Source organism: Hylaeus volcanicus, chromosome 3, assembly GCF_026283585.1.
Source record: "Hylaeus volcanicus isolate JK05 chromosome 3, UHH_iyHylVolc1.0_haploid, whole genome shotgun sequence".
NCBI lineage: Eukaryota > Metazoa > Arthropoda > Insecta > Hymenoptera > Colletidae > Hylaeus > Hylaeus volcanicus.
This window is the reverse complement of record NC_071978.1, coordinates 11,854,651-11,881,481: the sequence shown is the minus strand read 5'-3', so window position 1 is coordinate 11,881,481 and position 26,831 is coordinate 11,854,651. Positions and strand designations below refer to the sequence as shown.

The window sequence follows — 26,831 nt, the reverse complement described above, 5'->3', positions numbered from 1 at the left end:
GTAGAAGTCTGCAATGGTTGTTCAGTTGTTCCCATTTCAGTAGATGTTCTTGTTTCTTCTGAAGAGGTCACTTGATCCATACTTGTTGTTGAATATGTAGTACTTGCTGAATCCATAGTACTTGCTTCAGCTGTAGTATATTTTTCACTTTGACTTACTGGCTCTCCCAAACTGGACATCATTATTGTTGTTTCAGTAGTTTCCATTTCTGTAGATGTACTCATTTCTTCAGAAGCTGTAGACTCATCTATACTTGAATAGGTAGTAGAGTCTATCGTATTTAGCGTGCTTATATCCGAAGTATCTTGCGTCGAATTTGTACTGTTAATATTATTGCCATCTTTCACGAATGAAGGAGGTACCTCTTCAATAGTAGAATCGATCGGAGACGTAACATCAAAAGATGGGGTTGTTTCACAAATTGAAGATGTATTAGTACTTGATTTCTGAATTTCCTCCATTTGTTCTCCATTTTGTAACTGACTCATGTTTCTTCCTGAGTTAGGCACACATTGTGAGAGAAGTGCACTTAATGTCCTGTCTTTACAAATTGAAAAAAGACTGCATATTTCTGTTTCTTGATTATAGATCATGTTTCTTGGACACCTATAAATATTTTGAAAAAAAATGCTATGGTCGTTTGTCTCGCAAGTGTAGAACATAGTGCAGTCGCCTGGTATTGGAAACGATCCAGGTCTCTCGCAATTAGGCACTTGGATTGAGTCAAACATTGCTAGATTCGGTTGAATATTATAGGATATCGAATGCCTTCTATCAACGAGGACACATTTCTGTAAAGTACTCTTAAAATCTTGACCTTGTGGACATTCGATCAAAATCGTTTTACTCCTCTTGCAAATGTAGTAATATCTAGGGTTAGTGCAATGAGGCTTCAGCACGTTAACGCCACACGATTTTGTATTATTTACATGAACTACTCTACCACCACCTGGTACACTTAAACAACGTCCCTCCTCTTCTTCGTGGTATTCATTACTGCTGCAAGGTGGTGAATGAAGTTCCAAGTCTCTCTTATATCTGCTTCCTTGATTGTGAACAATACCTGTGCTTCTATCATCAATATCCTGTACGTAAACACGAGTTTCCTTATAATGATCCTTTTTATTTCGTCCTTTAATTATATTGTGTAGTAAAATTTAAAAATCAAATATTCATTGGTATTCAGGGCAATCCTTAATGCAAAAAGAGGAAAGTCCTGTTTTGATTGATAGTACACATTTTTGATACTTCATGAATATTGAATTTTCAAATTTTACTATTATAAAATATATTATAAACAATTTGAAAATGATTCATCACTCACGAGTAGCTTTTGTACTGGTTGGCTAACGACGATCGAGACTAGATTATGGAGCAATAGAAATAAAATGAAATTCTTCATGTTTACGTTAGTTGATTTATAAGTACTTTACAGGTTTGCTCGTGGCCGACTAGTGACCATACACTCTTTTTCGTCGTTTCCAAAAGTTTTATGGCAGCGATGGGAACGCGTTCTGGCATTTTTATATCAAAGACGTGCTCGATAATAATTACGCGTGATAAATACAGATGTTAGCCGTAAGAGACGATACGATTAACGTCACTTCGTGTCATTTTTTGACAACGCGAAAATGCGTACAGTAAGACCAACAACTTCTTTGTGGTAAATTGTATATTGTCGGTCGGTGAAAAAAGTTTACGTGTTATTGTTTTAATTAAGGTTTGTATGCAATCAACCGTGACAAAACGGATCGGTAAGCACGTTCTATATTTCAAGGCCAATTAAGATCCTGTGATATCGAAGATAGTGCACGATAACAACAAAAATTGGGACGAAATAAATCAACGTAAGCGCAATATTTCGTAGTATTTAGTTCGTAGTAAAATGGGAAAAGGATGAGAAAAACACAGAAATAAAAACAAATATTTATTATATACGACTATAGTGGCAATAGAGATAATAAGTCAGTAACAAATCTGTATATACAATGTTTCGTTGAATTACATATCTACAAGAGGATTTTTTTTGTTTGCTCATTAAAATAGCATAGACAGCAATTTGCTTCCAGGTATGTTGAAATAGGACTCGATTCTAGGATTGCATATCGTTGCTCGTGATAGAAGCAGGGACTGTACAATTTTCAGAGTAATTATCATTTTAACTTCCAATTAGAACGTTTTCAGCAGTCATATTGTGGCACTCTGTATGTAAAGTTATTACTTGTTATGATATGAATTCCTGCACCATAATATGGCATCACATAGTGAGAACCATCTGCAGGTCCTACAATTTGCGTCGCTATAAGTATTACATCGGCGAATTGGCCGAGAAAGAGGAATCCTAAAGTACTCAGCTTAAGCAAGCCCAGTGCTGGATACCCTAGGTAAAATCTATCAGCTCCGAACATACCAAGAAATATAGAGAGTAACAATGATGTTTCAAAGGAATATCCATTTCTGTAAAAAACATAATACAAGCGGGAATTTTATTTAACATATTATCTCACATATGTAAGTTGTAAACATGGATACTAAAGTGTACTTTTTCTATTGCTCATTGTAATTCTATCTTAAAAGTATTGGGCAATGACTGTTTACTTTCCAAAAATACGAATTCGTTTTATGAGTAATTTTAGATCATGTATTGTTGGCTGAGAAAGCATGAAAATAGTAGTATTTATATTTATGTAATATCATATACTTACGTCCATTTACAAGGAATGTCCTTCTTGAACGTATTATTTTGTGTTTCTGTACAAATGAGGCCATCTGCAGCCAGACACAACACTGACAAGAACATAACAATTACATAATTAATGCTCTCATATCTTACAAAACAACAGAAACTGAAGAAAATATTGAATCCATGAATGAAGAGGACGAGAGGAGGGGAGGAAGAAATATTCCAAAACTAATGATCATAAAACTTAATTCTTGAAAATATTATCTTCTAAATATGAAGTTGAACGTTTCCCTGGTATCGAGATAGTAACGAAACTTGCATAGAGATAATGACGAAGATTGTACGATTGAATTCTTAAAGTCAGCATTTTTTTAGATACAGGTTAGGTTGAACTATTTTTTATTTTCAAAGGTATATCGAAACGAAACAGAGATTTAACTCACCCTTGGCTTTATTCTCCTTGGTGCAACCCTTCGGTTGTTGCGTTTCTGGATCTATGAAATCATAATCGGGATGAGGGCAGATGTACTGCCCCATTCGTAGGTTATTGCAGTCAATCTCATATGTCTTATTCGCACCATTGCCCAGCGGTATCGTGAGAACAAGCAAAACGAGTCCGCTAAGAAATCGCATCAGGTGAAACATGCCGTTTCATTTTACAACATTTACTGCGATTACCACACCTGTCACTTGATTCACCGTCTTCCGTAATTTTGCGATACCGTATGCATGTTGTTGTATTTTGAACGCACTGCCATTAAAATAGTTTACTCCTGGCGCCAGCTACTAGAGAAGTCTACGAACTACATTCTCTTTTCCTTTCCCGCCAGTTCTGCTTTTGCAACAGCTACCAAACGACGCGATTAAATTTTCGTTTGAACATGTAAATAATATTAGTTTCGTGTGTGAATTCTTGCGCGATTGTCTAAAGTGTTAAAGTGTGCAAAACTCTCTTTTCTTTTTTTGGTAACACAACAAAACAATCGCGAAGTGAAGGTTCGCGTTCTGTGACTTTTCAAAGATTGAAGAACACAAGATATCAGAGAGATGCTCAAATAGGACACGTATTTTGCTTTTAATCAACGTAATACTGTAAGTAAACATATGTTTCGCGTTGTATCTTCATAAACAAAACTTTCATGTTTACAAACATGAATGGACATGTGTTTATAAATATATTTTGCGCAGAATTGGGTAAAATTCTTATTTAGACAAAATATTCGAACGACGAAGGAAAAATTAAACGCATTATTCGAGAGAATACTTCTTATTATATATCATGAAACAACAAATTTATGAGATACGTATCATTTAGTTCTAATCCATTCGTGCATATGCAGTCTAAATAAAACATACAAGATATTGATTATATGAATCAGAAATCATCCTCAAAGTGATACACGTATTAGATTGTCCTCAAAGTTTCTTCCGTGACTTGCACTCAATTATTTTCTGTGGCAGTGTTTACATAAATAGACAACTGGAGCAAAATGAATCGTACGCAATTTAATAATGTAACATTAGACATAAAATATTGTGTACGTATTACTTATTAATGAAATGGAAGAAACTTTTGGGACAACCTAATATTTAATTAAGATCTGTGCATCGAATTGATTATATTACAATTGGAACATTTGAATCATCTCGCGGTTTTTTCAATCTCGTGGCGCCATCTATTCGTGACAATCATGAATTATACTTCTACAAGTTTGAGCATTTTGCGAGTAGATGGAGACACCATCCTTCTTTCAGTAGCGTCGGTAGCGTCATTTCCTTTATTATGAAAACGTGCTTTGAACCAGTATCAGTCCAAAAAATAAATACTGGTAAATATTAATCCAATTTAAACTTACAGTGGGTGTAGAATGTATTCGTACTCCGATCAATTTCCTAAAAAACTTTTGTGTGAAATTGTAGTTTCTTAACTTCTTTTTTATAATCAATGATATTTTAGATATTAATAGTTAGTTAATATAATTTGTGAAATTAACAACAAAATTGCGAAAGTACTTTAAAAAAAGGCTCTAATAGAGAAATGGAAAAAGATCTCACTTCTTATTAACTTCTAATTAATAATTTAGTTAATTTAATGCTTAGAAGAGTTCCAATAATTATAAAATCAAAAGGAAATCCCACGAAGGAAGTATTACATATTTATAAATTAATGTAAATTTCTTTTTTTTAATGAAGTTTTAAAAATTAAACAGTTGTGCGAATACTTATTGCTTTAATATTTCTATCGATTAATTGTTTTTTCTTGTTAATTTCGCAACTTACATAAATAGCTATTTTTTTTTGTAATCTATCTATTCTTGAGATTTTCGAGAATATGTAGAATGTCATTGTTTATCAAAAATAAGTTCATAAATTACAATTTTACATAGTTTTTTTGGAAATTGATCGGTGTACGAATACTTTCTACACCCACTGTATGTTAATGCAGTGAATCGAGTACCCAAGTTGTCCCCCATTATTTGGCAATATATTAAATTCAAGTATACAGGCCAAGTTATTATTAAATCATTCATTGATTCCTCGATCGAACTCATCTTGACGTTAGTTGCGATAGACGATTCTCTCTGTACAATGATTTTAGCCATTAAGTTGTGCTTCCATCGAAAGATAAACAGTAGAAGTCGGCGACGATAGTCTAGCATTTCCACCGCTTTAAAATGGCTTCGTCGCTGAAGAGTACACGAAAAACGTACAGTTTCGAGGAACGCAAGATTCTGATCGCGTTGATAAACAAATACGAGGACATAGAAGAGAAGAAGTCCGATCCTGTATCAATGTGCAAACGGAAATCAGCCTGGTCTCAACTTGCCAACGAATACAACTCGATGGTAGGTCCGCAAGGCGTGCGTTCCGCTGTACAATTAAGGCGCTGCTGGGAAAACATGAAAGCTTGCAAACGAAATCGGGAGGAAAAGAAGTTACGGTAATTACAACGCATTCATAAACTCTCGCTTTCTCGTAAACACGCTGGAAGGTCGATGTGCAGGGTGTTCCATTCGTTATGACCATTTCAAACGTTTCTGTTGTTGAAATACCATAGAAAATAATTTTTTTCAAACGAGGCAAGCTTTGCGTTTTAAAAATATTTCCCTCATACGTAAAGTTATGGTCGAAGTATACGGCTGAAGTGAAGTTTGAATACCTGTGTAATTTATTTATTTACCTTCATTTGTACGTGATATTTTTTCTCCGTAGGGTCTCGAAGAGTTTCTGCCAGCTGTCCAAGGATCACGCACGGTCAAAATACTGGGAGAATAGAAACTCCGTGACGGAAGCCCCCATATCTGGTAGCGTGGGGTTGCCCCCAAACGTCATGTTCGAGCCCAAGGAATCTGAACCTTTTACCTTGCAAAGTGTCCATACCGTGAAACCTTCGAGGAAAAATTCAAAAGACGAAAACTATTGTAAAGATTCAGGTTATATTTCTTACCTTTCCTTCTTGTTCCGATTACTTCCTCCTGATTAATACAGGGTGTCTACGTATAAGTTCGGACATACGCGGGGTGTCAATTCTACAACAAATTTCCAACAAAAAATTACTTTTAGACATTTTCTCTGTGTCGCCTTATTCTCGAGAATTTTCACTTCTAATATTTTTTCTGTGTTTTCGACTTGACGATCTTTAAACGGTTATAACTCCACCAAATTACAGTGTAAACTTAAACCTAAGTATACCATTCGAAATAGCGTTAAATTTACCATCTCCCTGATGCCGAATCAAAATTTATTACGTAGATTTAACACGTGAAAAATTAGGTCAAACTTTACATTGTGAAAATTTTTAAAAATTTAACTTTTTCTCTATCCGTTTTTCGGTTTCAAAGACATAGTTGTTTGGCGGGCACTCTTCGGGAAAAACTTCCTCGAAGTCTCAGCTTTTGAACGGTATTGCCAAAAAAAACTGTATGGTGGTATTTTCGGGAGAAAATTATGTTTAAATGCAGAAAAGCGTTCAAAATGTCCGCCTCCTCAATTCAAAATTTATCGGTTCTCCTACGCCGAAAACATTGATTTTTTACTTTGTGAAATCGATCATGTTCCAATCTTCGTATCATTTATCGGTACACCGAGATTGATTTTGATTAAATAGTCTCTAAAAACGAAAATTCTATGGATACATGTTCAAAAGCAATTACATATTATTCACCTCGCAATCAGGCTCTACACACGGCTGGGAGAGGCTTGAGGTGTCAAAAAATCAGGTTTTTTCCTAAGTGGGGAGGCTCGGGAGTGCCATTAAAAAATACATCAAACCCGATGTCAAGTTAATTTTAAAGTGAGAAGTCGATTTTTGTTGAAAAATATCGATTTTCACCTAAAAACCCACGATTTTCTGCATTTAAACGTAATTTTCTCCCTAAAATACCATCATACAATTTTTTTTGTCAATACCATTCAAAAGCTGAGACATCGAGAAAATTTTTTCCCGAAGAGTGCCCGCCAAACAACTATGTCTTTGAAACCGAAAAACGGATAGAGAAAAAGTCAAATTTTTAAAAATTTTCACAATGTAAAGTTTGACCTAATTTTTCACTTGTTAAATCTACGTAATAATAAAGTTTGATTCGGCATCAGGGAGATGGTAAATTTAACGCTCTTTCGAGTGGTATACTTAATTTTAAATTTGCAGTGCAATTTGGTGGAGTTATGGCCTTTTAAAGATCGTCAAGTCGAAAACACAGAAAAAATATTAAAAGTGAAAATTCTCGAGAATAAGGCGACACAAAGAAAATGTCTAAGAGTAATTTTTTGTTGGAAATTTTGTTGTAGAATTGACACCCTGCGTATATCCGAACTTACACGTAAACACCCTGTATAACAATGTTATTCCATTTTATTATATTCGTTTATATCGCAAATGCACAAAATGTGCAGTCTGGCTATAGATGGCGCCCGATGAACCCTGTGCCTGCAATACCATTAACAATTTACATTTGTTCGTTGCCCCAGATTCTCTCATCAATAAAGTCGATCCTCACCATTTACCCCACGGTCCCATGGGCGATTGTTACGACAAATCAGTCCAAAATTCGAATTCCCCAACCATAGAAAACACACCCGAAGGAAATGATAAGATTTATAAATCGAACCCAAGGCAAACATTGATCTCGCCTTCGATCGTTCACGAGCAGCCTCGTAAAGCGAAAAGATCTCTGCATAGAGAGGAGGAACTCCACTCGTTGGCCCTGTCGGAAGCACAGATGAAGGTCGACATCGCTGCTATGTTGAAAGAGGAGGCTCGGATTAAATTGGAAGAGGCTCACTATCGCAAAGAGGAAGCCAGACTGAGGATGGTTCTTTTCACGTACAAGCTCGATCGAATAAAAGAGGATTGACTCGGGGAAGCGATTAGTATATAGAAACTGTAATGCGTAACGTTCTTGTTGATCGCTTTGATAGACAAAGAAGACATCCTTGGATTGGAAACGATCGAATTCCACGTGTTTTCTGTTGTATCTGTTTATTTCTACTCTAGGTACAATTGAAATATAGTCGTAATAAATAAAAGTTCGTAACGCTAGCTACTCGACGATTTTCTGATAGTTTCTTTTTAATTCGAAGATAGAGAGCTCTCCGTTTTCGTGGATAGGAATACATGTTCTACAGGTTCTCCGTTGACAACGAAAATACTCTCGTATTTCGTGATTACTTAATGTTAGAGATATGAACAGAATGTTGTAGTACAGTTCCGAGAACATCGACTTATAGTGAATATTTGCTAGACTTTCCTGGATGAAATTCTCGACTATAGTTGGAACAAAATTAGGGCGAATTAGTGGCTATTTAAGGGCTACCCCCACCATACTGTTAACTATCCCTAGCTGTGATGGGGACGTGGTCTTGAGCTGCCAGTCGATTCTGCACCGACTATAGGAGAGTTATTTGATTTCCTATTTATCACAAATAGACAACTTCCCTACAACATTTTTTTTTTTTTACACGTTTTCTCTCAATATTTAATTATAAGCAAATATTGCGTAGCCTTACTGCAAGGCAACAGGTCTGTACGATTATAATATTTGTGTGTGTATATAAAAATAGTTGAGGAAATCACAAAAGCAGTTTCATTTTCATATTATTGTAGCGATTTTAACGAATGTGAATGTCATTGTCAATTTATTGACACGGCAGTCGTAGCTGGCAGTGGTCAGTGAACTTGACTAGCAGTGAACGTAGCTGTCTTACTTCGTATTCTTAGCCTTTCAATGAGAGTGTGAGATTTATTTAAAAATACTAAGAACTCTAACGCAGATCGTTAAATAATAGTATTGAGATCGAACGTTATCCAAAAGTTACATGATTCAAACTTGAACTTGTCGATGTTTCCATTTGTAAACGTTCCTCAGTTTCGTTTAGAATTTTAAGTACGTAAGTTTCCCTTATTTCACATCAGATGGAAGTTATCATTGAGTGCAGGTTTGGGCGACGAGCAGCGAGCGACCTCGAAGAGCGATGGATCGGTGTAAATAGGTTCGCTGGGGTCGAAGCCAGTCCTTCTGCTGGACGACAATCCCACGGCACCCTCCAGAGCTGTTGACGATGAACTCACGCGTTGACTAATCACGTTGCTCATGGATCTGGAGATCGACCTGGAAATAAAATAATTACGAGCGTGTTAATTCAGTTAGTTAGGGTGGTATCTCGGTTATCTTTGACTCTATCGAAGATTTGTATGGAACAAGAAGGTTCCAAAATTTAATTTTCAATAAATTTGGTATATACATTTTTGCTATAAAGGCAACAGGAAGCTAAATATCGTATATTTTATAGAAGTCTCCACCACGTTTCATAACAATGAAAGTTCGACGAAGCATCCTTAATGTTTTAGCTATTTTATTTTCTGGTTCTCTTTGGAAACAATGGGACGAACGACAGAAAAATGATAAAAATTACCCACGGTTAGTCAGTATTTTTATACAGTAAAGTGTAGGAAGTTATTAGTCATGGATGAAAAATTGTTTGACATAATGGTATCGCTCATCTATGGCTAATAACTTCCTATATTTTATATTATGTAAGTGTATTGTCCAACTACTTTTATCATTTTTCTACCACATATATGTATATATATATATTTTTTTTTTTTCTGGTTCTCTTTGGAAATATAATATATATAATTTTTTAAACATTTCTCTCCAAGTATTACATTCCTCTGTATTACATTTCTGAAGAGGATCAGAATAAAATGATTGAAACACTAAAACTGCTAAATACGTACGTCGATTGAAACGGTTTCTGAAGGCCTGTCCGTAGGAAGGAGAAATTATTCGCTCGACTGCTGTAAGCGTCATCCGAATGACTGCTGCGATTGCATGCTTTATCAACTCTACGGTTCTTCGTGATCACCGCGTAAGCGTATTTTCTGAAACAGTCGATTGATTTTGCTTGTGTACACAAACGTGATATCGCCGCGTCGTTAAAAGAAATACCTGTAGATCAGCATGGACAACAATACTACGGAAGCTAGAAGCACCACGAGGACTGCCACCGCTGTCACGAGTCCGTAATACTCGTTGGGTGTTATGCAAACGTTCTCCATAATGGTGGTCTGTCTCTCCATCATCGTATCTTCGTCGATCTCCATTCTTGAATCTAGCACCTGCGAGTTAACAATTCAAGTTAAATTAAAAGAAGATTGTTGTATATTCTTGCTGCCAAAAAAGTTACTTTGTTCGTATCGCTCTTCAAATAACTAATATACATCAAGGAATAATAACTTCTATTTATTATTAAATATTTAGTTATTTAAATTAAAAGAAGATTGGTGTATATTCTTGCTGCTAAAAAAGTTACTTTGTACGTAGCACTCTTAGAATAACTAATATACATAAAGGAATAATAACTTCTTATTGGTAGTGGAAGTGAACGTTCTTGCTCTCATATCGACAAAAAGCACACGTTACTGAATTCTAATCTCAGAACTGTTTACATACTTTATTTAATATCAATTTGATTCAGAAGCCCACCTCAATCATTTCTCTGACGTGTTCCTCCTCCTCCTCCTCCTCCTCCTCTTCTTCAGTGTGAATGTCATCGACGTTCGTGGAATTGGTCGCTGAGGACGTGTCGTTTGCATTATTCTCGATTATCGTGGTCATTTCATTTTCTTCATTGACCGTATCATTGGTCGAGACGTCTCTTCGCCTCCTTCCAAAAGACGGCTCGCTTCTTCCGGTGCCACCAGAACAGTAAGCAGGCTGACAACCGTCCCTGCACGTCCTCACAGTCGCCTCGAACACTAAGAAATTGGATTCCGGGATTTTGAAGGCGTTGAAACGCGCCTCGAGGCTGTCTCCTTCTCGCAAACGATCTAATCCTGGGAACACGTAGTTGTCCACTGGACAGCTGCACGGAAAAAGCCCCATCGGGTTTATAAATATTGTTTTCTTTGTCTCAGTGTGCAAGGTGAGGTGCTAGGAATGTTTAGAAGGAGGATGCAAACGTTTTTGGTATGGCGAATTTAATTATTTTGGAATTAAGTTTTAGTTTGGGATAAGGAGACCTGTGCATTAGCGTTAACTAGAAAATTATGTTTGTCGTGAGTTCACTATTCCTCCCTTTTTTTTCCCTATAATCTCAAGTGTGGACGTTAGCACCCCGTAGGGTGAACCACAGAACTCCATTACCTTTTCTTACTTCTTCTAGACCAATCTAAATTGTTCTCTCTAGAAGTCTCTAGAAGTTAACCAGTAAATACTATTATAGCATCTTAACAATTGCAGTTTTATCAGTTTCTTTTTTAAATCTTCCTAGAGATATTAGATTTATGTGATTCCCTTCATGAATTATTTTGAGTACGAAAAAAGGAATAGAATACTTTGTGTAATATTTACCCGTATCTGTCTATTAGTTGAACGCTCCTTCCAGAATAAGGATCTCTCGCTATGACGTTGGTGGCGAAGATGTCAGTCACATAATTGTACCTGTTGAAAGTATTATTGAAACGTCATGGTATACGTTCTTCTTTGAGTGTAGTCGTGTAAAACGTTAGAAACACACCGTGTGATTTAGTGTTACTTATTTTTCAATCTTTCTGTATATTTAACTAAAAAGAATAGTTGCAGATAACTTGGAGGAAAATACGAACCCATCCTGGGCTTCTAGCCTGAAGGTGAGTGGGTCACCGACAGCGATGGTGGTTGTGGGCCTGCCTTGATAGAGAATAAGCAGACGCACTCGAGAACTCAAGGTATTTTCTGCTGGAAGATATTCGATAGGGATCGGAGACCCTGACCTACACAATAGAATAGATTTTATTAACGAAATTGAAATTAATATTCAACCCTCTCTCATCCATCTTCATTTTCATTCAACTCTCAAAAATTTACCAAATTTGAGACGTTAATACACACAAGATGATTCAACAACAACGTCCAAAAATGCACAAGAGTATTCTAAATGAATTAGTTCCGAAGATGAGAAGTTAAAGAAACTGGATCTGCATAGAATTCGTGGATTTGGTAAAGTCGCAAAAATAAGTTAAAATTTAAATTCAATAAAAATAAGTTTGAATTGTATAGAAAGGGAGTGCTAGCCTCATATCGTTCACAAGTATCAATTTGACAGCCAACGTGTTAATCCATGTTATGTTTAAATTCGTAATGGTCGAGGCAGCTCTACTCGAATTTGTTTATACAGTATTGAAGTAAATCGAGTGTGCTTGCACCCGGGATTCCATGCAAAGTAACGCAAGCGAAGCATTCCATATTTAATTGTAAACACGGCGAGTGCACCAGGTGCAAGGCACGGTTTTCTCAATCGATATGACCTGGCATACCCGGCACCGATGTAGCCGGACGTGACGACAGCTTCGCCAGGGCCTCGAAACAGGCAGGTGAGATTGAAACGTTTGTCCCTTCCGGTTTGCACGTAGTCGGAGAACTGCACCACAACGATGTTCGTCATTGTGTCGCCGTACTGGAATTGTTCGCCAAATGTAACCTCGATTCGCAGCGATTCAAGGGAAACTTCGCGAAGGAGACACGGGTGTGCATCATTAAACGTAAAAATTAAATTTTCAAGAAAACTGGAGGATCGTTCCCTTCTGGCAATCGTCCAGGTTTCACATAGAAACGAATTGGTAATGTAGTTTAAGAACGAGATAACGGGGCGGTTGATGGTTTAGATAGCTCAGACAGGGGTTGAGAAGTGTTCTTACTCTTTGAGTTCCGCATTCGGGATAACCCTGAGGACCGCTGATTCTCAGCACGTTTACGGTTCCGCCATTCCCACGGAAGAAGCAGCGATCGTAATAGCCGTACGTGTATATCCGGCCGATGAATCCTTCCGGTGTCCTTAACGTAAACTCCATTCCATCTTCGCTACAGACTTGACTCACTAGAATGACCATACACACAGTTTACTAACGCACGAAGTTCCAAGCTGGAGTATAATGTAGTCCCACGCAAGCATAAGTAATTAAAGCATTCAGCAATTAACAATGAACGTCAAAACTGTATTCTAAGATGAAGAGAGAGATGAAATCGTCTGTGCGCAACAAGAAACATAAGAGAGAAGTTTAAGAAAGAAGGAGAACGTGGAATTGTATATTAAACAGTTAATTAAAAATAAAAACTACTCGCTATGTCCAAAATATTTTATTAACACGTTTAAAGCTATGCTTGAGTCGGACTACATTATTTTCTGATTTGGATTTCTATTTTATGTAAGTTATTAATGAATTCTTCAAACGGTAATTGGCAATGATATTATCCACGAATACGAGGATGATTCTCTACACGCACGTCATTTGGTTGCAGACAAAGAACCCTGCGACGTACAATTAAAAAATTAAAAAGAAAAATGTATATGTCGTGGCAAGAGTAGTCTGTTTATTTCTCCAAGCTGAATCCAAGTGACAGTGTTCGACGATATCTGTACAATGCTCCGAAACTTGTCAACGCATGGTGTCCACATGAACACATCGCAAGAGTTCCTCATCATCAAAAATATCTCCATGAAGTCCGTGGAGTTGGCATCCAAGGTCGATTACGACGCTTACCGTCGAGACATTCAGCGTCCACGCCCTGTCTACCGTTGTTCCTCTCGTAGAAATCGTAATCGGAGCCTGTGTCATAGTAGACAGGGTTCCCCATGTCCATGTCCCTGGAGTCCCTGTCGCTGAGCTCGCAGTTGTCCCTTTCAGCGCCAAATGGGGCTGCGTAGGGCCGATAGTTGAAAGACCTGCAGACGAAGTCCCTGGCGTCGGCGCATTCCCTTTCACACTGAGCAAGGGAGGAGGCGGTTGTGTACCGTCTGACGAACGGTTTTCGGACCCTGGTGTGGGGGCCCACTTGACGGAAATTGTCCTGTTCGTCGCATCTCGAGACCAGAGGGGGACGACCAATGATGGGACCACCGCTCGTCCCGAAGGGTCTGGTGTTGTAGACTCCACCCTCACCCACGTAGCCTCCGCCAATTATACTACCACCGTCGTTGTTGTATCCTCCGAAGCCTAAAGGACGCGTGGGCCCAGCTGCGCCGAAGGGGGGGCGTTCTGGGTGCGATTGGGGTCCATAGCCGTCGTCGATTGGGTAGCCACTTCCGTGAGCTGGGGGTGGAGGGTACCTGAGGGCAGAAGAGTAGTGGATTAGGGTTAAGGTAGGCTTTGAAACGTTAGCTACGTCATGAATCAAGTGATTATAGTCGCTGAAAGGGATCTTGTGAGGTTGTAAAGTCGGTCGGACATCGATCTTTACAACTTAAATCGACCGCAATTAGTAATCTGACACCTTTTTAGACAAAGACAGAGCTAGACTTTTCATTCAGGGTCGTATGGTATCAGAATTAGGATGTTCATATTTCAATAACTTTTTTCTTCTTATGTATGTTCACACATAATTCTGTTGGCCGACTTATTGAAAATACTGTGGTAGGTAGGAACTTAGTTAACCAATCATCGTCAAGAGTTTTCGGTGTTTCCAATTTGGAAAAACCCGCGTAGCAAACATCAAGTCTTGGGGGCCCGGTGTGTAACGTGGGCATGTATACTTTAGAGCCGCAACACCCCTGTCGTCCTACGGATCAGTTACCTGGCCCAATAAAGCAATAACTACTGTTTCGGTTTACAATCTCACAAGATCCCTTCCAGCGACTATACTTATTGAGACTTGGTTTACGGAGATTTCTTACGAGACTTCTTATCAGATTTCTATTCAGGATGCTTCTTTAAGTAAAGACTTTGAAACATCGGCGACATTATCGGTTACGTAATTTATTATTATACTGCAGATCTTTACGCATTTATAGGAAATTTGAATGTGCAAGAACCTACAAAATGCAAACAATATTCAAGAATATAAAAAAGATTGAAAGTAAAGTTCATGTTATAATATTTGCAGAATAAAATAAATTCCTCTATAGGTTCAATTTTTGTAGGCACGTTTGCGAAGATTTTATTTTGCGTAAAGATCCGTAGTCTATTTATTATTAACAACTAGGTTTACGGAGATTTCTTATCAGATTCCTATTACAGAAGTAATGCTTTAATGAAGTCGATTTATTGAAATTAATTAGGAGGCTCGACCAAAAATAAATTTGAATATATGCTTGTCTTTTTACGTGGATAAAAGTCAGCATAAACAGTTGACGAGAAATATAAATGTTTTCTCTAAAACTTCGTGAAATTTGGAATGCCTAAAATTGGGAGTTTGGTAAACCTAGTGTTAATCTCCTGTTTCTTCTGTATGTCTGCAGGTCCTCTTCGATACAATTATCCTAGGTACTGCTACAATTAATTAATAAAGACATAATAGACCTAGCTAGGTAATTCTCAAATACCTAACTTTTTCAGTCCTTTCAAAAGTCGCCTAAAAACAGCATAAGAAAATTGTAAGAACCTCCCGTTGCCTCCACTGTCCCATTTAATTCCTTTCAGAATGTACTGGACGTAATCTGTCCAGAAAAAAGGAACAATGGCTCCTCGACTAACATAGCTTACCGGTTGGGATAAAGGTCCTTGTCCGGGTATCTTTCACTGATGGGATATCGATCAGCGTGAGGCCTGGCCCCACCTAATCCTGAGGGATACCGATCCAAGGGGTCCTCTGGAACGGGGTATCGGTCAATGGCGTTGGGATACCGATCGCTGTCGCTCGGATAGCGAGTAGGGGATATCGGGTACCTGCTACCGACTCCAGTTGGGAATCGAGGGTTCGTTGGATATCTGTCTATGGCTGGATCGGGAATTGGGTATCGATCCGCAGGCACAGGACGACGATCGCCGCCTCTGATCGGGAATCGATCGGAAATCGGGTATCTATCAGAGGATGGGTACCTGTCAGAGGATGGGTATCTATCAGAGGATGGGTATCTGTCAGAGGATGGATATCCAATTGGGTAACGATCGCTCACTGGGTAACGATCTATAGGATAGCGATCGTTACCTGGATACCGATCTATGGGGTCTGGGAAGTCTCCTCCAGCTCCGATTGGATAGTGTCCACTCATCGGGTATCTGTCTGGGTATCTGTCTGCTGGGAAACGGTCAGGATAGCGATCTGGATACTTGTCTGGATAACGATCTGGATACTTGTCTGGATACTTGTCTGGATACTTGTCTGGATAACGATCTGGGTATTTGTCAGGATAACGATCTGGGTATCTATCTGGGTATTTGTCAGGGTATCGATCGGGGTATTTATCAGGATATCGGTCTGGGTATCTGTCGGGATAACGATCTGGAAAACGGTCAGGATAACGGTCAGGATAACGGTCAGGATAACGGTCTGGGTGGCGATCTGGGAACCGATCTGGCTTCACGCTGCTGGTGTATCCCTTGTCGTAATCGTCTGGATAGCCTGGACAATAGTTTTAATTATTTTATGGATGTATTAGCTTTGAAGAATGTATTAACTTCTCGATACTGAACAATATTCAGCGACTATTTACTATCTTAACAAAGAGAGCTTGTTATTCCTCTTTAATCTTGAGGAATTCTCTGCAATTATGAATCTAATTCCATCTAATTTTAACTTATGCAAGCTATTAAAATAGTAAAATTAATATCTAACCAGGTCGTCCTAAGGACGGTCGTCCAAAATTCGTATCCTGTCCCAAGGGATCTGGTCGGTATCCAGGACTGTCTCGATCCCCATCCAAGTATTGATCTGCCCACACAATTTCACCTCAGTACCATGAATAATGTATCACCCAATACCATTACGCTAAAACTTCATCTGATTATCAAACAACTTTTCCAGAATCCTCCCCTAAGTTTCGTTTTCTGAATGGAAAGTGTCCAGAGACAACCCCCAGACGATTCCTGTACCACTCGAAAGGTACGTTTATTTTCTATTCTCGAAAATCAATCGAAAGCACGACTTTACATTCAAAGACTCACGCATAAGGTTCTCGTAGTAATCGTAATCCGCATCGTAGATGATCCTGTGGCCATCTCGTTGATTGAATCGACTCAGTCGACAAGTGTGGTAATGCTCGGAGTAAACTGCGCTCCTGCATTGAAAGCTGGTCTGTCGAAGACACTCGTCGAGGCATTCGCTCAAGCTGCGCCCGGTTATTTCCGAGTGGAATTCCCCGCTTAAACGCGAGTTCCGGTACCGCTGGAAGGCGGTGTCAGGTCGACGTCCGTCGGAGAAGAGGTGCGATGAGGAGCTGCTGTCTGGGTACTCGGAGCCGCGTGCTATGGGCGGATCTACGCTTCATAAGTGGGTAATGGCAACGTGTTGTGGGGAGCTAATTGATCATTGCAGTTTTGTTTAGATTAAGAGATATATTCAGAATTATTGAATATGTTATGGAGGAGAGAAGGAGCTCTTGTTGGAGTTTCGGGAAGGGTGTTGCTGTAATGAAGTGAGCTACTCATGATTCAACATGGCACTATAAGGGTAACACTTGAAAAATGGCTTCCCCATGAAGGTCACTGATGAGTCACTTCCACCACATAAGGGTGTAAGGTGGCTAAATGGTGTAATGAGGGAAAGGGGACGAGGTGCAAGCACTCTCGCATTTTGAGCGACTACTTGAGGGTGATCTAACTCTTAATCATGATTGATCTCGAGTTCGATCCTTGACTGTAGTATTTATAGATAGGTTGCACTTGTGTTTCACTATACTACACGGTCTGTCTAAAAAGAAACCGAACTTTTGCTATTAAAAGAAAAAAGTACAAGTAAAGTTTTTACTTTATTGAATTTTTCAATTTTGGTGAAAAAAATAATCGCAGGGAGACAGATCAGGCGAGTAGGGTGAATATGATCCAAGGTAGCAATGCCAATTCCAATGAAAGGGACACATTATAGCAATATTTCGGAGATTCAGGCCGCTGTAACCGCCGTACTAAACGGGATACCAAAACAGGAGCTGCAAAGGTCCTTCGAAATGTTAATTACGCGGTCTACACGCTGCATTGACGCAGAGGGAGATTATTTTGAGTAAATAAACGTGTGTGTGAAAACTTTACTTGTACTTTTTTCTTTGAATAGCAAAAATTCGGTTTCTTTTTAGACAGACCGTGTATGATACTACAGGACCCATTATTACTACTAATAATTCTTAAATACTCTTGTAATTAATTTATACCACTATATTTATACTACTACATTAGAATATTCTTCTGTAACTTAGAGTTAATCCCACTAGGTATCCAAAATTTACTTACGATTGTCCAGACAAACCAAATCGTAGAAGTGGTGGCTCGGGCTGTTGCTTATCCCGATGTCGTCCTTCTGGGAGACGGAGTCCTCCTCCGAGATGACGCATTGTCGCGTCTGCTCGTCGAACTCGACGCTCCGACAGAAATATTTTTCAGCTCTGAGACAGAGAGCTTGACACTCGTCCAAAGTTAGGTTCGTGTAGATGTCGACTTCGAAGGGCCCTCGGAGACGCTTGTTCTCCTCTTTCACGAACACAGCTAGGCCGTCGCAGCGGCGCTCCGCTGGGGAATTAAAAGTTCAGACAATTTTAGCAATCATAGAGATACAATTATGGAACCTTTTAATCTCTGGTTCTGTGATTCGAAACGCACCATTGAGGCATGTGTTCTCTAGATAATCAGAATTTGGATCGTCTTCTAATAATTCAGGATGTGTTCTTCTGGTGAAACGACTTAGGGCACAGCTCCTTAGGGCTGTGTCGTAGGTCGCCGATCGGCAAATGAAACTGAATTCGTTGAGACATCTTCAACAGAGAAAAGATGACGTATTGGGAAGTAGAATATACAAGGTATCCATTTAATCTGACAAAGTATCTTAACAAAGAGGGCTTGTCTTAATTTAGAAATTAAGATAGTTTTTCAACCACTCCTCTTTAATCTCGACGAATTCTCTGCAAATGAATCTAATTCCATTTGATTTTAACTACACAATACCTATCCTCGCAGTCTGTTCTGTTCGCTGCACTAACTTCCTTGATGTCCGTTAATGGTAGTTTCAGTTTCTTCCTGGGATGTCTCTCAAAAACGTAGCGCCTATTCGGGCATTCTCTTTCTATCCTGTCAGCTACACAAAAACATACCGTCAGAATATTAAACTCAACGAGCAGAAAAGTTCCGCAGCGTTTCTTTTTCTGAAGTAAACAAGGTATGAAAAAACTCGAAGAAGATGCACTCACAGCCGAGACAAACTTCCGTGAAGTGGACGCTGTTTGGCACAAGCATCAGGTTCCCGATGCCTTCTGGTTGCGCTTGTTCTCTCGTTAAGTAGCAAGTGCTTTCCTCGTACTCAGCAGCCCCGCTGAAGGACGCTATTCTGCTGCCAGGTTGGAAGTCAAAGCTCGTGCACGCACGCACCAGGTTGTTCGTCGCTGTTCGATCCCGCAGACAGAGCTCCTGACACTTTTCCAAAACTCTGAACGGCGGGGCTGAGTCTCGCACCTGAACCGACCGCAGCCATTCAGTAATATTTATTAAATCTTAATATAGTGCACACTATTGCGAATATAGCTAAATAATTCTAGTATCAGAGTGCAATATCACAGTAATGCACAAAGTGCCCCACAATGAATGATTCAACCGAATAGAAGATGATTATACATGAAAAAATAAGTTAAAAGTACAGATTAACGTGTCTTCCTACGAGGCTTCATTTCCCAAAAAATCAATTTTAAAAATTTCGTGTGCCACAAGTGCCCCAAACACCTTCAAACTCGATTTTCTCAAAAACGAAGCCTCCTACATACAAACTTCATCATACTTTTCGACGTATTTTTACACGTAGAATAATTTCTATTTGTGTAATGTCTACAAAAATTTCGTACCACGTCATCGTCGAAGCCCTGAAGCTGTTGGTCCGGAAGTCTCTCGTAAACGACTCGACCTAAACCGCCATTGCATGTGGTTTGTCCTGAAAACGCGACGATCCTTCCGTTACCGGTGCGGTATGAATTTAATCGACATGTTTGTTATTTTCTCATAAATGGATCATTGTTTCCTCTTTCATCTCTCTCTTGATTGTAAAAATCAGGTTATTTCCTTTTCGGAACGAGCTGCGCTACGATTTTATCGTCGCGACATTTTCGTGCTATAAGTGGCACAGGCGGGGGTACAATGGAACGAAACGTAATTTCGCAAGCGTACAAGTGACATCACTGCTGTTGTGCATTCCATTGCTAATTTGCACGGCCGCGAATCCCGCGAGCATGATGGCTCGTGGATTCCAGAGCACAAAAGAGACTTTTTAGAGCATACACGTCGGGTCTATCAGATTGCGAGAGGAACGTGGAAATTAATCGGTTAAATGGTTACTTAAGAAAGTTTAATTTCACGGTAGACAAATGTCTTTTTTTTTATTGTATTTATATGTTTGAGGAAATTATAAACTAGGCATGAGCAGTTATTACTTACCGTTAACTACCACTTTTAAGGTAGCTAGCACGGAGATCGTTTGTAGTATATCCGATATGTTGTTAAACTTTTTCATTTTTATTTGTTGGCTCGCCGTTCAGTGGTCGTTCCAACATCGGTGGAACTGTAAAATCAAAATTGTAATAAATTGCAAATTGTAGGTTTAGAATTTGCACGTGTATGATACGGGAAATGTCTTCGTTCGAAGAACAACAGTGGCGTGGATGTCTCAGTAACAACCTGAAGGACTTTAATACCATCGACCTACGTTAGATCTACCAAAGAGTAAAATTTCATTGGAGGCTTGCAATCTCAAAATATTCAATCAAATATACAATCAGTGGCTATCAAACTTCGATAATTGTACATGGGTGATTTTCATCTGATTTGTTGCAATAGAGCGCGTTAGTAACGATAATGGTCACTAATAATGTGATGCTTGAAAGTTGGAAACACGGTCCGTTGGCTTTACGGGCGTGTGCTGGTCCTCGGCCATCGTGTGGGTGCGCGTGTCAGAGAATAAGGTTCACTGGGGGTGCCAGTGTGTGGGAAGTGTTCAGGGTGAGTGCGGCCCAGGAATTCCATAAAACCTTGCATTGTCTCTGCATGCTTTGAATACGTCGAAAACTCCACCAAACAGAATTACGTATTGTATTTTAGCAGCAGTATATGGGCCCCAAGAAGAAATTTGGAGGGTCCAAACTAATAAAGTTGGTTTTTCTCATAAATTAAACTTGAAGGTTTTTGAATTTAACATAAATGGAATTCGGGAGTCCCAACTAATAAAGCTGGTTTTTCTATTAAATTATTCTTAATGATTTCTAAATTTACCATGAATAGAATTTAGAAGCCCCATATTAATAAAGTTAGTTTTTCTCAACAGATTATTCTTAAAGATTATTAGATTTAACGTACAAAAGGTAGATCCATTTTGTCTCCATCTTCTTTAGCACAGAAAAAATTGAATCTTACAAGTATTAGTATGTGAATCATCAAACTCTTTCTCTTGTAACTTTCCTTCATTCTTTCATTTTTAATTATTTATCAGCAAGCCTTCTTTCTATGGTCGTGCACATTTCAAGTAAATGTTTCAAATGAAAATTAGACACAGAATTCGATTCGCTGAATAATTGTCGAGGAAACGTATTAATTGGAGCAAATTGTCAATCGTTGCACGCGTGCTTCGCCACGAACGGTACTCGACCTACGGCATAGAAATGCTGCTTATTAATTACGTTATGGTTTATCGCCTCGGTAATTGTGGTTGTCTGTCCAAAGTGTATGAATGCTCACTCGGTGATTAATGTTACGGTCGATGAGAGAAAATTATAGGTTCACGTGTACGAAACCTCAACATATAACGTTATATCGAGTAATATAGTGGTGATGTATTAAATTTATGTAATTGCATTGTCCCCTGATCCAGGTTGCGAATGTGCTTTCTATAATTCAGTTCTCAAATATTAAATAGAAAATGATAGGATGAAAAATGTAATATGCTAATGTTATTTTAATAACGATGCATTATTAATAGTTTTGACTATATTCAGATTAACTTTTTTACTTGGGGAAACTGTATAGCTGATAGAAAAATTAGATAACTACATCCATGCATCATTTTTACTTTAAACAATAGTAGGAGGCACGTCGAAGTTGCGAAATTTAATTATGTTGGGGGTTCTCCATAGAATTCCTCGAAGTTTAAAAGATCGAACGATGCAATCTATCACAGTCGCTGCAATTTCACAAGTTTAACCAGTTTCCCGATCATTTGATCCGGAGTATTGCAAAAGTTCGCTTAGGTAGCTTTCGAGTAAGTTGGCTTTATACGTAAAACGGACTGCCGCCTTCTGGAAGTTCACTTTTTTCGTGAAAACCTTGTTGCAAGCTACAAGGCTATTATCGCGTTCGATTTGAATTCTACATTCTAGATGACGGATAACATTGTTTCGTGATTCGAATCACATTAGGATTCTTTGATTGTTGCGCGATATTTGCGCTAATATGTTCCCACGGAACGACAGGTTATCCGTAATTGCTTCCTGAGAAATAATTATAAATTTCAAAGCACAGCAGATGTCTTTCGAGCGCAAAGTCATTGTGAAAAATGAACTTTATCGAGATAATTTGTATTACTTTTTATTAATTTATACAGATTGATCTAGGTAGAAGTTCATCTTAATTTATTATACATATTTATATCATTCGTAATAAATTTATATAACGATCCAGTGATTGATATTAATAGTAAAATATAAATATTTCTAGACATGTTTGTACGTATATAAAAATCAGAATGATAATTTTGCGATCTCGTGCAGGTTATTGGTTCAAATTGCTATATTTCAGCATTTGTAATAAGCTCCTGTTGCACAATAGTGCATAATGGTAAAAAGATTAAATCAGACTGAAGATATAGATATATGGATATGTTATGTGAATCACACGGTGTCGAAGATGATTAAATACTACAAATTGCTTCATCCTTCAATTGCACACTAATAATAATGCACAGAGTGCATTGCATAGGAACATGTACACTTATTTCAGAACAAAATCTAAAAATAATTCGTGATGTAAATAAATTGTCAAAGTTAGGTCTCAGGACGCCCAGCTATCAAGAAGTGCAGAAACCCAACGAGGAGGGCACATCTCGATCAAAACCTCCCCTCTATTGTATTAACTAACTATCACACAAGTAAAAATTCTACCAAAAGTTTCCGTAAAACTAAAAATAACATTGAACACATCTAATTAAAAAATTGTACAAATTCCAGAATCATAGATTTTCTTCGTCTTCTCCCCTTCAGAAGATACAGCACGAAGCCCTTTCACTGTACTTACAGAAAGGTGGTCGACAAGCTTCACACACGTTCGTCGTGGTCCCGAAGAACGAACCAATCCGCGGAAGGGATCGATGTCTCCAGAGGATGATCTATCTACAACTCGAACTCGATGTTCGATAGAGCCTTCAGTGGCCCAACGAAAATCCCAACAGAATCGTCCAACGCGAATGGCACCTGTAATCAAACTGACGGTCAAAATCGACGTAAACCGTGGAAATAATGCATAACACCCGCACGACGAGAGGGGGGAAGGAAAGCAACGCTGATGGAAGAATCGTTTCGATGAATGATTCGTATAGACGAGCCGTAGGGGGCAGAACATAGGTGGCGAGATAACGTTGGTGGTACACAGGCGCGGTGTGGTCTCCCCACGTCCGATTTCTGGCCTTGTGCTCAACGGAAGTGACTCCATTGTGTCCGGTTTCCGTGGGGCCATCCGGGAAAACGTTCGACGTGCGTGTAAACGCCGGGACCGCGGGTTCTCAAGCCTCGTCGCTTTGGGGCCCCGTGCAGTCATTGTTTCTAGCTATAAATTCACTTTAGATTAAGGGTATTTTACTGGTATGTAAGTCGAGGAGTAGTTGAAGATGATGATCATCATTTTTTATAAAGATTTAGTCGATAAACTAAAGCCGCAAACCTCAAGCTTCGTTGCTTTGAGACCCTGTACAACAATTCTTCATAGCTATAAATTCACCTTAGTTACAAATATTGTATTAATATGTAAGTCGAGGAGTAGATGAAGATGATGTCGTTCATCCTGATCGATGAAGTTGTAGTCTCTAGCCTCATCGCTTTGGGATCCTCTACAATAATCCTTTATACCTATAATTTCATCTTAGTTAAACATTTCTTTTAATATCTAAATCGAGGAATAGATGAAGATGCTGTAGCTCGTTGTTATCGTCGAAGGTTTAGTCGATATATTGTGAGGAGCTTGTTGGATTGTTCTAGGGTCGCTGACGACCCCCTGGGGACTCGTGCCCCACAGTTTGAGAATCGATGCGATAGACAGTCGCCATGTCGGGTTGATTGTGCCGATGGGCGATCGCTGGTAGCGGAATCATGGATTAGAGACTCCTACCCGAGGTCAACTAGGATGAACAACGAGTTGGGATAGGTGGTCGTCGACTGATTCGAACGCAAACTCGTCTGTTCTTTATTTGCGATCTATTTTTAGCGTGATTTTATTCTTATTTTCATTTTAGGAGCTGGATAGGGGAGTCTGGATCTCTAGGGTTCATCGTTGTTAGAAGTATTATTATATGTACTAGCATACTGCCTTTCTTTGTTTGAATCTTCTGTCTGATACATTCAATTAATTGTTATGTGATCATGAATTCTTTTTTGAATCAAATTTAATTAAGTAACCAGGTACGTTGTATGTACTTTAGAAATAAACGTGCATGAAAAGGATTAATTCTTTAGAATTTCAACCAGACCTATAATATGTGTTGTTTTTTAACATGAATATGAAAAATGTTTGGTTTTTGATCAGGTTCATATTTAACAATTTATTTTATTTCTCTCATTTCATAGATGTTTGTTTTCTCAGTGATACTGAAATTACCTCGATAAGATCTTTATCTTTTATATATTGTCTATCATCAAAATTATTTTATAGATAAACATAGATAAATTCATCGTTTCCCTTTCAATTTACAAGCAATTCATTTGTTTATATTCCTACACCGTGTATCCTTATTATCCTACATTTATTAAACATGAAATGACGCATTTCCTGTTTAGAAAGTCATCTATGTCTTTATTTCACTCCTAAATATTTTAAATTTGTATTTTCTCTTATTAGAATAGTTACATTCTTATAATACTTACCATTCAAACGAAGAGTGTACTTTGGTACATTCAAATCTTGCCGCGCGTTTCACATGACCTCTCAGCCGATCTCATCGTCATGCTCGAAGCCAATCTACTCGTTTGTCGTCTATGGCAAGGAACTGTCAAGTGCTCGATAGTTTGGTACAGTCAGCTGATGGCAAAATGCAATTACACGCTTTCTGTGATATTTAATGAAATCGCTTGCAATTTTCTTGCGCAACTGTGAAATTCCTTGAGAGCTATCGACTCGCAACCTGCTCATCTTCTATTTGTATTTCGTGAAAGGATTTTGGCGAGGTAAATTACTGTTATATTAATACCAAAAGTAATTGTGCGACCACGTATTGATTTACGATAAATTCATGGTAGAGCTAAAGTTAACGTCAGTTGATTTAATGGGTGAATAATTTCTAAACTACGTCGTTGGGATTAACCTAAATCGGATAGTTGGGTCCTTTTATTCACCAATATTCAACATTTGACATTTATTGAGGTTATGATTATTTTGTACTTAAACAATTTCATATAATTAAATGGAAAATAAACAATATATTGAAACCACAAAGGGTATAAATTAATCCATGTACTAATGTTATACATGTTTTTTTTACAGGTAGACATACAAGGATTTTTATACTCATTTAGATAAATCTAAACTGACAGGATCAAAATGCCTTTAAGCGCAGGTAAATATAAATTCAGATTAGTTTTAAAATATGGATTATGTATTAACAGTTTAGTCTAAGAGTTGGTGTCTCTGTATAATTTCAGACATATCCACGGCGCTCCATTTATTGGAGCATGTTCAAGAAAGAGTGGAAGACTGCGACGATCCTAAGCTACAGATGCATACAACACAGGATATCAGATCTTTAATTTCCCTACTGGAAGATCCAGTATTTCGAAGTATAGTGACAATTCAAGACTCCCTAATCGAGTTGAATACTCAGTTAGGACAACATCCGTCTATTTTGCCTGGAGATTTTGACATCAGTATCAGTGGACAATTGGAGCTCTCAGTTCCCAGCACACCGGTGCAGCCACTTGGACCAAATATGTACCAGGATTTATATCAAGATAGTAGCGAATTGGAGGACCAGAGGGTTCCTGTTGGTCCATTAGTGCACAGCAGCAGCGAGGATACTAGTGCACAAGTGAGATGCTACTTTAATAACTAAAATCAATGTTTTCTCGTTTTACTCAAAATAAGAATAAAATTTATACTTTGCTATAGGTTACAAGTCCTAGCCTTGTGTCGGAGGTTATGGGAATGCCTCCAATTACAACTACAACCTATGCTAAGGAGTTCAAGAAGGTCATCGAAGCCGCCGCAAGAGGTCGCCAGATATTCACTGTGCAGGTTCGTGGAGCATATTGTACCTTATAATAAAAATGTGGGCATGAAATAGATGTAATCTTAGATGTAATAATATTCTTTCTCAGCTGTATAAGCCAGAGGGGACCAGCCTGGGGTTCAGTGTCGTTGGTCTACGCAGTAAAGACAAAGGGGAACTTGGCATATTCCTGCAGGAGATACAGCCCAATGGCATAGCAGGCTGGTAAGTCCCAACTTATTAAATAATAAAGACAATAATAGAAGTCAACAAGCTAGACAATTTAGTGCGAAACTTTAACCAAGGATTCA

General features: G+C 38.5%; 4 protein-coding genes and 1 long non-coding RNA gene across 8 annotated transcripts in view; 3 read left to right on the top strand and 2 right to left on the bottom strand.

Moving 5' to 3' along the window:
• Nucleotides 1-1,914: 1,914 nt before the first annotated feature.
• On the bottom strand, nucleotides 1,915-3,450 carry LOC128874140 (TM2 domain-containing protein CG10795). Its single transcript, XM_054118518.1, has 3 exons — nucleotides 3,127-3,450; nucleotides 2,706-2,787; nucleotides 1,915-2,457 (listed from the first exon to the last, which is right to left on the bottom strand). Exons 1-3 carry the CDS (start codon nucleotides 3,326-3,328, stop codon nucleotides 2,181-2,183), a joined length of 561 nt encoding a protein of 186 aa, XP_053974493.1. The 5' UTR covers nucleotides 3,329-3,450; the 3' UTR covers nucleotides 1,915-2,180.
• A 1,809-nt stretch (nucleotides 3,451-5,259) lies between these two features.
• On the top strand, nucleotides 5,260-8,044 carry LOC128874139 (myb/SANT-like DNA-binding domain-containing protein 3). Its single transcript, XM_054118517.1, has 3 exons — nucleotides 5,260-5,624; nucleotides 5,897-6,117; nucleotides 7,652-8,044. Exons 1-3 carry the CDS (start codon nucleotides 5,359-5,361, stop codon nucleotides 8,035-8,037), a joined length of 873 nt encoding a protein of 290 aa, XP_053974492.1. The 5' UTR covers nucleotides 5,260-5,358; the 3' UTR covers nucleotides 8,038-8,044.
• Nucleotides 8,045-9,086: 1,042 nt separating this feature from the next.
• On the bottom strand, nucleotides 9,087-24,566 carry LOC128874135 (uncharacterized). Of its 3 annotated transcripts, none has more exons than XM_054118499.1 (19): nucleotides 23,346-24,566; nucleotides 20,502-20,625; nucleotides 19,916-20,001; nucleotides 19,271-19,532; nucleotides 19,029-19,158; nucleotides 18,687-18,838; nucleotides 18,321-18,596; nucleotides 17,043-17,354; nucleotides 16,714-16,809; nucleotides 15,642-16,500; nucleotides 13,704-14,269; nucleotides 12,861-13,039; nucleotides 12,480-12,619; nucleotides 11,790-11,936; nucleotides 11,536-11,625; nucleotides 10,669-11,047; nucleotides 10,132-10,301; nucleotides 9,921-10,064; nucleotides 9,087-9,291 (listed from the first exon to the last, which is right to left on the bottom strand). In XM_054118499.1, the coding sequence occupies exons 2-19, from the start codon at nucleotides 20,575-20,577 to the stop codon at nucleotides 9,087-9,089; spliced, it is 4,269 nt and encodes a 1,422-aa protein (XP_053974474.1). In that variant the 5' UTR covers nucleotides 20,578-20,625; nucleotides 23,346-24,566. The 3 variants fall into 3 exon arrangements, with proteins under 3 accessions (XP_053974474.1, XP_053974475.1, XP_053974476.1); XM_054118500.1 differs by having other exon boundaries at nucleotides 12,471-12,619; nucleotides 17,043-17,342; XM_054118501.1 differs by having other exon boundaries at nucleotides 17,043-17,342.
• On the top strand, nucleotides 14,132-17,201 carry LOC128874145 (uncharacterized). The gene is made up of 3 exons (XR_008456584.1): nucleotides 14,132-14,302; nucleotides 16,903-16,980; nucleotides 17,081-17,201. It is a non-coding gene; the product is annotated as an uncharacterized LOC128874145 (long non-coding RNA).
• Nucleotides 24,567-25,296: 730 nt separating the features above from the next.
• Nucleotides 25,297-26,831, top strand: part of LOC128874133 (multiple PDZ domain protein-like) — a 107,577-nt gene continuing 106,042 nt past the window's right edge. For both annotated transcript variants that reach the window (XR_008456581.1, XM_054118495.1), the window contains exons 1-5: nucleotides 25,297-25,483; nucleotides 25,800-25,872; nucleotides 25,958-26,340; nucleotides 26,421-26,546; nucleotides 26,630-26,745. Coding sequence is in view for 1 of the 2 variants with exons in the window: in XM_054118495.1 (XP_053974470.1) it covers nucleotides 25,857-25,872; nucleotides 25,958-26,340; nucleotides 26,421-26,546; nucleotides 26,630-26,745 (641 nt within the window). In the remaining variant the exon portion in view is untranslated. The remainder of the gene's footprint in view (nucleotides 25,484-25,799; nucleotides 25,873-25,957; nucleotides 26,341-26,420; nucleotides 26,547-26,629; nucleotides 26,746-26,831) is intronic.